The 11,967-nt window shown below is 39.8% G+C and overlaps 3 protein-coding genes across 4 annotated transcripts in view; 1 reads left to right on the forward strand and 2 right to left on the reverse strand.

Moving 5' to 3' along the window:
• Positions 1–8, reverse strand: part of LOC148724258 (uncharacterized) — a 1,579-nt gene extending 1,571 nt beyond the window's left edge. The window contains exon 1 of the mRNA XM_088733899.1: positions 1–8. This exon is cut by the window's left edge and continues 1,571 nt beyond it. The gene's annotated coding sequence lies outside the window, so the exon portion shown is untranslated.
• The window catches only part of LOC111344794 (fibroblast growth factor receptor 4), an 87,557-nt gene that overhangs the window by 28,895 nt on the left and 46,695 nt on the right, over positions 1–11,967 (reverse strand). The gene's annotated exons all lie outside the window — the stretch shown is intronic.
• Positions 3,324–5,674, forward strand: LOC148724259 (uncharacterized; the record flags this gene model as incomplete). The annotated part of the gene is made up of 3 exons (XM_088733311.1): positions 3,324–3,500; positions 3,814–5,064; positions 5,663–5,674. Coding segments are annotated over 3 exons (1,440 nt in total), but the record flags the coding sequence as incomplete, so codon positions are not given.

Below are 11,967 nucleotides of genomic sequence, written 5' to 3' on the forward strand. Positions count from 1 at the left end.
TCTTAAAATTTGCTGAGAGTTTGATTGCGCCGAGTGATACTTGCAGCAACGTGGTCAAAGACAGTCATCAGAATCTCAGTGGAAGGCAAGCCAGTATAAAAACGAACTTTCTCGTCCGTGTTAAAATAATCTTGGTTTGGAGGCTGATATCCATCTCCCGAGAACATGTATTCGAATTCTTCAGTTTGAGCCATGGAAGATGTAGTATGGCATAGGTCGGTTTGACTTGCGGAGCAGGACATGAAATCATCATGACCACAGCTCGAACACAGGTTTGACGCTTCGTTTTCTTCCTTTACAACTTCTTCAGCAGATGTCACCTCTCCAAAGTTGATATTTTCGAGAACCAATCCACTAGCATCTAACTGTTGGCGTTTAACAGCAGCCTCGTACTCGACGCGTTCAAGGGATCTCTTTCGTCTCTCCTTCGATCGAACAGCTCTCGCCTCGGCGGCTTCATGATTTACTTCAAGGTATTTCGTTTTACCAAGATTCAAGGTAGGTACCCAATCTTTATTAAATCTATCCCACGCCGCTGCCGGTCTTCCCGACTCAAAATGCCTTCCACAAACTCTTTCGTTCTTCACTACATTCTTCCATTGAACATCGTCGCGACTTATCGCCAAAATCCAATTTTCTCGTCTCTCTCTACTTATTTCTTCGGCTTCTTCTCCTTGTTTATGAACAATAGAAGGTATCCTGAAGAACCCTATAGCCGTGTCTTTTCTACTATTACTTGAACAATCTACAATAATACAGTGAACCATGACAGAAGTTGCCTTACACCTGTGAAATAATGCCGTTCGATACCGCTGTCACAGTGATATGTGTACCCCCGTGATATGTGTACCCCCGCACACATATCACTAGTGATATGTGTACCCCCTCCAAGATGGCGGCCAGTGATATGTGTATCCCCCACCCCCCTCCCCTCCAAAAAATAAACAATTACGGCTAACTTGTGTTAATGGACGCAAATCGTTCACTGAACCATCTTCCACAATCAGAACTGTAAAGACACGACTCGCGAGTCCGACAGTTCTTATGGGCCAGTAGCAAACATCAAACAATCTATTGGAAATATAAAGGAATCGAAATTGTCATTTAAACAAAAATATATCTTGGGGATACACATATCACTGGTGACTGCAATCGTATCGGCTTTGTCGCCTGTCTAGCACTGAAATTACTTGCTACTAGCTCCTTTACTGGCTACGTACGTAAGTACGTAAGTGCATGAAATATTTCACCAACTGACAGCAAGTTTTATTGATTCCCAATCATGTGTCACTGACAAATTTAAAAAGTACACAGACGACATCGCACTAGCCAGGGAATACGTATATCACTGAGATCTCTCGTTCAGTGATATGTGTATCCTCAACATATCTCGGGGTTACGCATATCACGGAAATCGTAGTAAGTGATATGTGTATCCCTTGGTAAAGCAAGCGCTGTTGTCTTTCTAGCAAATTACTAGCTAAGCTTATATATGGCTAGTAAGTGTATTATTGATTCCAAATTGACAGACGACAGCGAGTTAGTCAGGGGATACACATATCACTGCGATCGCCGTTCAGTGATATGTGTATCCCCATTACATCTTGGGGATACAATGTGGATACGCATATCGCGGCAATCGCAGTCAATATGTGTATCCCTTGGTAAAGCAAGCGCTTTTGTCTGTCCAGCAAATTACTAGCTAAGCTTATACATGGCTAGTAAGTGTATTATTTATTCCAAATTGACAGACGACAGCGATCTAGCGAGTTAGTCGGGGGATAGACATATCACTGCGATCGCCGTTCAGTGATATGTGTATCCCCATTATATCTTGTGGATACACTTTGGATACACATATCACGGCAATCGTAGTCAGTATGTGTATCCCCTTACTAAAGCAAGCGCTTTTATCTTCTTCCGTTTATATTTTGTATCGAAAACTTTAAAATATAAAACCACAAAATTTGTTCCTCGTAGCCACCATGTTTTCTTTGAAGTTCTAAGAGGCCCGGGTGCAAAGCTTCAGTGTTTTGTGTATCCCTACCAGGGGTACATATATCACTAGTGATATGTGTGCGGGGGTACACATATCACGGGGGTACACATATCACTGTGACACCGCCTTTGTTTATATTTAATGCGACACCAACATGGCGGTTAACAACCGTCGTCAAGGAGTTAGTCACGTGAGTGAAAACCAAGAATTGGCCAATCACAGCTCGGGTTCCATTTTCAGGAACCTTTTCGCGCCAGACTCACCTTTTGACACTCGTCCAATCAGATATCGTTTTCTATCGCGATCCTCATGTGGAAAACACAAGACAAATGGCGGTGCTTGAAGGAGCTTTTCGCAAAGCGTCGTCAAAGTTCAAAATTTTCGAGCTTAAAGCTCACCAGAAGCTTGCAATCAAAAAATTTTTAGTCGAGAAAGAAGATGTTTTTGTTAAGTTGCCTACAGGATCCGGGAAATCGTTAATAGGGAGTTTAAGCAAATCAAGCACTCCCGCTCGTGTTACACCATGTTACCGATGAAAGTGGTCATATTATTGTTATTGATGTTGCGTTGTACCAACGTGCGGAAACACTCGATAATTCGGGCCGATTTCCTGTACCGGTGATAAGAAGCCACGAACATAACTAATCGGGTTCGCTCCAGCTAGCAGCGGACTGGCAAATGAAGAAGTACAAGTAGTGTAGGAGACGTTGGCCGACCTAAATTGCAGTGTTCTCGAAGCTTCGCCCGGCTTGTTGACGACAAGCACGCGCTTTTTTCCTCCTGATCTCCATCTGTAGGTCGCAGCAAGCGTTTAGCCCTTGGCCTAGATTGAAAGGCGTCTTGTATTTCCTTTTGATTATTGATGTAATTTACTGTTTCTTATATATTCTGACTTTTATAATCTGTAGTAACCTCTTGAAATAGTGCGAATAAAGAGTTTCAGTTCAGTTTTTAGCTTCTACTTTCTCAGTTGCTCGCTGAAACTTTAACAACCGCTCAAACAATCTAGCGTTTGTTTCGTTGGCGTAGCAGTTGACGTCTATGTTAAGCGTAGATTCTATAATTTAAACGAAATTGTGAGAAGTTTTCCCAAAAATATATACTCTATCTTTACCAGGGCACAACGATGAACATGTGAAACATTTCGAGCTCTCATCGACAAATTTCTCAGTGTTTCTCCCAATATCCACATTTTCGCGTGAAACATTACGTCATTCAGATTTTCTGGTATGTGATTGGTCGGTTCAATAGACCGCGACCAAACCGCAAGGACAATGAGAAAGGAATGTAGCCGTTCTTTTGGGGGAGCGTTGCGTGACACCCAAAAAAAACGGCTGCGAGGGAGACTAATGAAGAGCCTAAAAGTCGGACTACGAAGAGGAAAGCACTCGAAGAGGCAGGCCTTCGAAAGGTAAAGCGTCACTCTCCAGATCCCACTTCCCTTGACTTTGACAAAGATGGTCTCCTACAAGAAGTAAATGCAATGAAAGAGGGTGATAAGGTGAGAATAAACTAAATAAAGATACTTAAAACAGTTGGAATAAGAAAATTTTGTTTAAATCATGATAGCAAATAACTTCACTGCATACATGTATGCATGCTATCAATAAACTAACTGTCCCCTCTCTGGCCAAATGACCAGAATTACTTCCATTCCCCATCACTTTACTTTTCAAATGAAAAGATAAATAATAAAATTATAATGAAAACAAAAGGTTTCATATTTGCATCTTCAATATTTAGTTCACAAACATTTGTTTGTTTTAATTCTGTTTTTAAGCAGTGATTGAAATATTATTTCCCCTTATTTACAGATCAATTTCTCTGCACTGGCTAAGAAATATGGAGTATCCAAGAAGACAACAGTAGGAAACATGGTGGTGAAAGAATTTCTTAGCAAAAATGGCAAGAATTTGGAAATCTTCAAGCCCTTCAGAAAAAATAACCCACTTCCAAGAAGGCAGCTCAACAAAGCCCTTGGAGGGGAGATCACAACACCAGTGCCTTGCACAGGTGCAGCCATAAGAGAAACTCTGAGAAAAAAAATTGCAAATGGGGAATACCGCTTGGGTGAGATTATAGCTCCAAAAACCTACCAAAAGCTAACATTGGATTCCAATGGTACTCTCAAGAAAGAATGTTTCACAGTTAGTGGCAGAAAAATACCTCTACTAGAAATCAGGAAAAATCTTTTAGCAGAACATGAGGAAATGGGTTTGGTGAGAGACCACTCAGAGGCTCATTATGAGGCTATGACGTACGAAGAGCTGGAAACTCGCTTGCAGGAAATTGGAGAGTTAAAAGAGAAGCCTGGTGGTGAGACAACAAGGGAGGAACTGGTTAACTCGCTAAAACACTGGGAGCGAACACGACACCTGATGATCTGGTCAGACCACTCAAGTGTTATGAATCATGGCCATATCCTCTCGACGGTAAATGCAATTTATGATCCAGCATTTTATTACACATCTCAAGAGCTTGAGGGAAAGGATGTCCAAGAAATGGTGGAAAAGCCACAAATTTACCTTATGGCAAGGTGTAGAGACACCATCGAAGATCAGCTATTATACAGTGACACCCGCCTGGAGGACATCCAACAGCTCACTACAAAGATCACCTCTTCCCAAAATGTATTCATTCAAAATGAAATCTGTCGCATGTTCCATGGTGACCATCCATCACAAGAAGTTGAGAGTGGGGAGCAGTTGGGTGGAAAATTTGGCTGCTCTGGTTGCACTATGTCATCAACACAATACTCTGACCACATAGCATCACTAAGAGCCCCACAAATCACCTTAGAAGAGCCAAGGAAGAAAGTAATTGCAGGTCCAGCAGGCAAAGAAAGGAGGAATGGAGGCGTGCAACCTTTCCAACAAATGAGTAAGGATGACATGATCAGAGAGTGCAAAGGCCGAAACCTCCCAACAGATGGTTTGCTAAAACCAGCCTTGCAGAGCCAGTTGAGGGAGGAGCTTAAGGGCATTCAGCGAGTCCCTGCACTGTGTTTTCCTGATCAAAGTGCTTCAATGAAAGACCTTAACTTAACCCAATATGAAGTTGTGCCAGTAGAACCCCTCCATGATCTCAAGGAGCACATAATAATAATAATAATAATTTACATTTCTAAAGCGCTAAAATTATAAAATATTCTAAAGCGCTTTACAACATTATTAACTACAAATATTAAAATGATAAACGACAAAATATCAAAACAAACTGTAAGCTGTTTTAAACTTGAAGGAACTTCCCAAAACACATGTCTAAAACATTGTGCCCTTATCAAAAACAATATGCACTAAAAACATTTACCAAATGAGGGTAATTTTTACCCGAATTGACCAATCAGAGTGCTTTGTTTGTTTCAGTTTCCCGTCGGGTAAAGTTTACCCTAGTGGGGTAATCTTACCATTAGCAATTCGCTCGTTAGAGCCCTTCTATGGGCTGTATCGACGCAAACTAATTACATTCTTTCGATTGTGCCTTCTTAGAATCGAATTTCGCGATTTGGAGTTGAAAAAGGTGCAAAACCGATCAGCTTATATCTAGGATGGCGCGCTTTTGGATTTGTCGGGATTCGAAAATTGACACTCCTTTGTTTGCAAAGTCATGTTTGTTTTACCTTTATGATAAAATATTGTTGACATGAAGGTGTTTTATTGACAGGTTTTTACGTGACAAGGGTCGCTTTCCATTCAACAAAAATCACGGTTTCAAAATGTGGGTAATTTCGCTGGCCGAATGGAACGCGTCCGACTGTATCTAAGAGGGTACTCTAAAAACGTATTCCTAAATTTTCGAAAACTTATCGCGGAACTTTTCCCGTTCCATTCGATTTCTTGATCAGCAGGGATTTGCTAAAGCAAAGGCATAGAAAAAACCAGGAAAGATTTATTACTCGACGTTTCGGGGTCATCGTGACTCCATTATCAAGAGACTAGTTTAAAAAACATGCAAATAAGGAAAGGTACAAGAATAGCATAAATTAGACTGAACGGCTTAAACAAACACCTTGGCGCGGATGGAATCCGTTTGCACGTTCAGTGTTGGCTTACGCATGCGAATATACAACATTTCATTAACAAGGCAATCAAATTTGCCGTTACAACCAAACGTGCAACCAAACGTGCAACCAAACGTGCAACCAAACGTGCAACCAAACGTGCAAACGGATTCCATCCGCGCCAAGGTGTTTGTTTAAGCCGTTCAGTCTAATTTATGCTATTCTTGTACCTTTCCTTATTTGCATGTTTTTTAAACTAGTCTCTTGATAATGGAGTCACGATGACCCCGAAACGTCGAGTAATAAATCTTTCCTGGTTTTTTCCATTCGATTTCTGACCGGAAATCTCGAAAATTTTGGTCAAATGGAAAGCGCCCACCGTGACACATGTAATCTTTAACCATCTTGGTGACACATGTAATCTTTAACCATCTTGGTGCCACGCCACGCTCTGAAACCTACTGAGATGTTTGTTGATTCCACGAAAGAGGAATCTACAAACATCTCAAGATTGTCACTGTAGCCTAAACCATTTTTAAGTGAGTTTGACTAATGGTCGTGGGTCGTGGGTCGTGGGTACAAGTCGTGGGTCGTGGGTGTGGGTGTGGGTGTGGGTAAAAGTTGTGGGTGTGGTTAATACTTAATAATAAAAATAACCATTTAAAATATTAAATATAATAATACATAAATTTTATACAACCCTGTCATTCATTAATTTAACCGTTCTTTCTTCTAGTTATTTTATTTTGATTATTCAATTTACCCTACTTCACATCTATTTTTATCTGTTATCTCACTGTCAATGAAATCATAGTTTCAGTTTCGTGACGAAAAGAGAGATAAATCTTGTAATTACATTAAATTAGTTTCACAACACGATAATTCCGGATCTGTCACCAGCGCGATCGCCGACGAGCGTCCATTGGTCGGCTACTCTGGGATTTGATTTTTCCCTTTTATGCTTTCTAGGGTAGTTGTCAAGGGAAATCCACAGGACATTCTTTTGTTCTCTTGCAGTTTTCAAGCCCCAGACGATAAAACTGTAATTCCCGAGGTAATTTACTTGGGAAAAATCGGTCACACTTGCAAATTTGACTTTCCCCAGGGAAACTGTCAACAAGTCAAGTTTCCCTAGGACAAAACCCTGTAGTGTGACCAGAGCTAATATCGCGTTTACGATCCTCCACTGTCGAGTTACCAGTCTGGCAGAGGTTATGTGTGTGCCTTTTGAGTCAGTCGACTTGTGCACAATCAGTTTTCCTTTCTGTATACAGTGTGTAATTACCAGATTCATCTATCATTCTTTTGTCATTGATGTTGTCAGACGAGATCTCGGAATTTCTGTTCCTTGGCCCCTGACTTTAGCCGGAAATATAGAATTCACGAGCGCTGTCGCAATTTTAACGTTATAGTACTTCTACTATATGAAATCATTTTTGGTACAATCGTACAAAGCAACTCGGGTGTCTCGTTAACACAGACCTTGAAAACGCAGAACGCAGACCGCAGACCGCACAGCTCGGAAAACGTGTACACAGTGTGTAATTACAAGATTTATCTCTCTTCCCTTTGTTATCAAACGAGATCTCGGAATGTGTCGCGAAACTGAAACTAATTTTATTGACAGTGAGATGACAGATATAAAATAGACGTAAAGTAGGGTAAATTGAATAATCAAAATAAAATAACTAGAAGAAAGAACAGTTAAATTAATGAATGACAGGGTTGTATAAAATTTATGTATTATTATATTTAATATTTTAAATGGTTATTTTTATTATTAAGTATTAACCACACCCACGACTTTTACCCACACCCACACCTACACCCACGACCCACGACTTGTACCCACGACCCACGACCCACGACCATTAGTCAAACTCGTCCATAGTGAGTATGTGTCACGTTTTCTGCGAGTGAAACGCTGTGCATCGTACATTACAATTCAAAATGTTGACTGTTTTATCGATTTTCTTTAAGAACGGAAAGAAAAGGAGGACATTGTCGTGGCGTTCCGATGATCGATCGCGAGGGTGTAAGTTCGATGCTAACTAGGTCGCTAACGTCAAGAAGACGCGCGCTAGGATTGCTATAGGATTATATTACACGCTTGATTTGCTATTGTATAAACATGTCACCTAAAACCTGTCAATAAAACCCCTTCATGTCAACAATATTTTATCATAAAGGTAAAACAAACATGACTTTGCAAACAAAGGAGTGTCAATTTTCGAATCCCGACAAATCCAAAAGCGCGCCATCCTAGATATAAGCTGATCGGTTTTGCACCTTTTTCAACTCCAAATCGTGAAATTCGATTCTAAGAAGGCACAATCGAAAGAATGTAATTGTTTTGCGTCGATACAGCCCATAGAAGGGCTCTAACGAGCGAATTGCTAATGGTAAGTTTACCCCACTAGGGTAAACTTTACCCGGCGGGAAACTGAAACAAACAAAGCACTCTGATTGGTCAATTCGGGTAAAAATTACCCTCATCTGGTAAGTGCTTTTAGTGCATATTGTTTTTGATAAGGGCACAATGTTTTAGACATGTGTTCCAAGCACCTAACTGATGAGGAAAAACCACTGTTTGAGGAGGCAATAGAAGCAGTGCTCTCTACAAAAAAAAAGTTGAGAGGAGCAGATTACCATCTTTGCTGTATTGTTCTAGCCCTTCACCTTGGAAGCAACTGCCGCCTAAGTATCAAAAGGTTATTGTATAGTCTTGCAGAACTCTGTGAATTGCTGTACACTCCTTCAGACAAGCGCACCGCCCGGTTTATTTTACGTCTACATAATGTCACATTCTCCCATGTGGTTGCCATTCGTACAGTATTTAAAATCACAGAGGTCCTGACACGAAGAAAACTTTATGTTATATATTATCATAGCATCACCTGCCATGCCCCCTTCACATCACGTTTAATTTCACTTAGTTCTGTAGACACCGAAGAGGAGGAAAGAGAATTCAGCACCATAAATGCAATTAGCAAGACAACCTCCAATGGTCATCCGGAACATATAATTCCAAATTGTATAGTTCGCACTCAAGCAGAGAGAAAGTTTAAATCAACCAGAAGTAGCTTTCTTGAACAGCAGTCAAAGATTGCAAAGTTTTCCAATAACCTTCCACAGTTCCCTGACACAGTAATTCCATGTAAACTTCTTTACAATGAACTTTATCAGGCTCATTTAGAAACTATTAGTGATTTTCTTCTTTGTGGAAAAGGGGTGTGGTGGCACGTTAACAAAGATGGCAAGGAAATTGTGTTTCATGATGGAAAAGGATGGCCAGAATTTCAAGAGCAAGGCCCCCCTCTGCACCACTTTCGTTCTTCTTCCTTTGAGAGTGAAGGCAACTATCTTAAGGCAAAGTGGCAAGAGTGCTTGAAACATGGGAGCCTCCACTTACCAATAAGGAAAGTGAAAGTCTACCACACTGATGGGTACCTAGCATATACTGAGTATCACAGAGTGTTTAGAGATGAGGAATGGCCAGGGCCAGAAGATCATACCGCTGAAGAAACCAAACTGATGCAAACAACCAAGTTGATCTTTCTTTGCCTGGTGATCAAGAAAGTTTAGAACAAGAAGAATCGGATGTACTGATCACAAGTTTGGCTTACACTTCTGTAAATGGTGATGCTGCTGAGCTGAGTGAAGATGACTATGATGTTTTTGATGATGATCAAGGCACTGGCAAAGAGGGAAGTCTAACAACTGCAAATTATCATATCAACTCACCTGGTATTCCTCCTACATCAATTCTCCAAGAATCACTGCACAGGAAATTTACACGAAACATGTTTAGGTGTTGGAATATTTGAATAATAATTCAGCGATTTCCCAAGAGTTATATTTGGATTGCATCTTATTATAAAACATGACTTAATATTAAAAAATTTTCTCATTTCATTTTCTACAACAACTCCCCCCCAAAAATGAGGTCATATTCTTCTTTATTTAGCGAAAGTGACAATTCTCAGACATCTTACGCGGTCAATTTTTTCTATGATAACCAAGTTGCTCAATTCGGAAGTGACATTAGACACTCGAAGGGTCATAAGAAACTGAAACGGTCTCAGTTGGTATCAATTTTTTTTTTTTTAACCGTGGAAAATCAGTCTCATTTTTCGTATTTAATTCCATGGAAAATTCACCAATATCATTTTGTTTGATTTCTTTAATGAAGTAAATATCAATATTTGTTTCTAAATACTATGTTCATGGAATTAACAGTCAAGTGCAGGTCAACAACCAGAACAAAACGGAAACAGTCGGTTGAGTTTTTTTTTTTTTTTTTTTTTTTTTTTTTTTCCATAGCTTGATCATCCCAATAATGAAAGATCCTTGGCTTTCATTACATCGTCTAGGAATTGTAAGAGTAGGGTTTTTAGATATTAATGGCGCCCGTAACAACGTGGGAGACAGACAACAGTGTGGTCTGAGGCCTAAAGGCGTTGTCTTATACCGTCAAAGTAAATATTTCTCATCTCTCAACTTCCTCTTTTTTATTGAAATCCTTCCCTCTTTATTTCTTTTAATCTCTCCTTGTTTGCCACTCTGCATTATTTCCCCCGGTTATCTCATCTATGTTATTTAAGATACGTAACATTATTCCTGAGCAATCTTTCTGTTATGCGGGTTTATCAAGCTTTAATAGTATGGATGGGAGTGTTTTACCGGGAACTGAAACACTCCTTGAATCAGCACGACCATCACATCCGGGAACCGAGTGGCTTGCTTTTTCAGTGCGTGTCTATTGGGAAGTGGTCATATTAAGCAACGATGTCAGATTCTCGCCTTTTCAAACTTTGCTAAATGAACTTAATTTTATTTCCGTTTCGAACGTCATTTGCATTGGTAAGGAACGAAGTTTAACTGCATTTTCCAAACAACAAGACAACTAGAAAACCAAAAAGAAAAGCTCGAAATTTGCGACGAGATAAGTTTAGTTCCCAGTATCTGTATTATAAAGCTGTACCATGTACTGTATATATATATGCATACGAAGAAAAGAAATTTACACGTTAGCCCGAAGATATGAATTTTATTTTCGAGTAAGATATTGTTCTTGCCGCGAGAACATAATTCATATCTTCTCGCCACCGTGTAATATCCTCTATAAATTGAATTGCCGGATGAAAAATCTGCACTGACGCTATCGAGATATACATGTAACAGGTCAAAATGATAAGTAGCCAAAAATTATTGATCGCAGCTGGGTTAATTTTAACTAACTGTCTGAGTTGGTTTTTCCCATTATATGAATGGTATTTTTCGGAAGATATTGTTTTCAATATAAAGTCCTCCTAATTTGAAACGTACCGTTATAGTTGAAAATCTCTGCCATGAACACATGTCATCGGAGGCTTTACAGGAAGGAAGAGAGCACTTAATAAATTGTTCCAAAGGTCACGGAATAACCGAGGCATGTAATATGATACGACATGCAGTCAAGAATTATGGATTACACATCTGAAGTTGTAGAGTTGAGGGATAAAATGAATTAGTCTTTCGTGTGCCATGGCACGGCATAAGGTGGCAGGTTCTTGGGGGCAGGGCTTAAGCAATTGTCAAAATTTGTTGCTAAGTAACGGACTTCAGCGCACCTAACTTGATTAAATCACGTTTGCCTTAATATCAAAGACGTTCTATCTTTGTTGAAGGTGCAATAAACAATATTCGAGAGACATTCAGTGCTAACTTACTGCATTAGAAGAGAAGATCCTTATGGGAGCACAGGCAACCCAAGCTCTCTTTAAGAACCACGCAAGAAACACAATTTGCATATCGATTTATAAGGATTTGTATGGGATTTTCTACAAGATATCCATAGAGAGAGTTAAAAGTAAAAATATTAAGTAAAATTGGCTTACCTTATTCTGTACGTGTGTTGTTTGCTCCTAGTGTCGTTATTTTACCGATTTAACTTGATTTGTAAAAATCGAGTTTCCAGATGGGATTT

This window comes from Stylophora pistillata, chromosome 9 (genome assembly GCF_964205215.1).
Source record: "Stylophora pistillata chromosome 9, jaStyPist1.2, whole genome shotgun sequence".
NCBI classification, from domain to species: Eukaryota; Metazoa; Cnidaria; class Anthozoa; order Scleractinia; family Pocilloporidae; genus Stylophora; species Stylophora pistillata.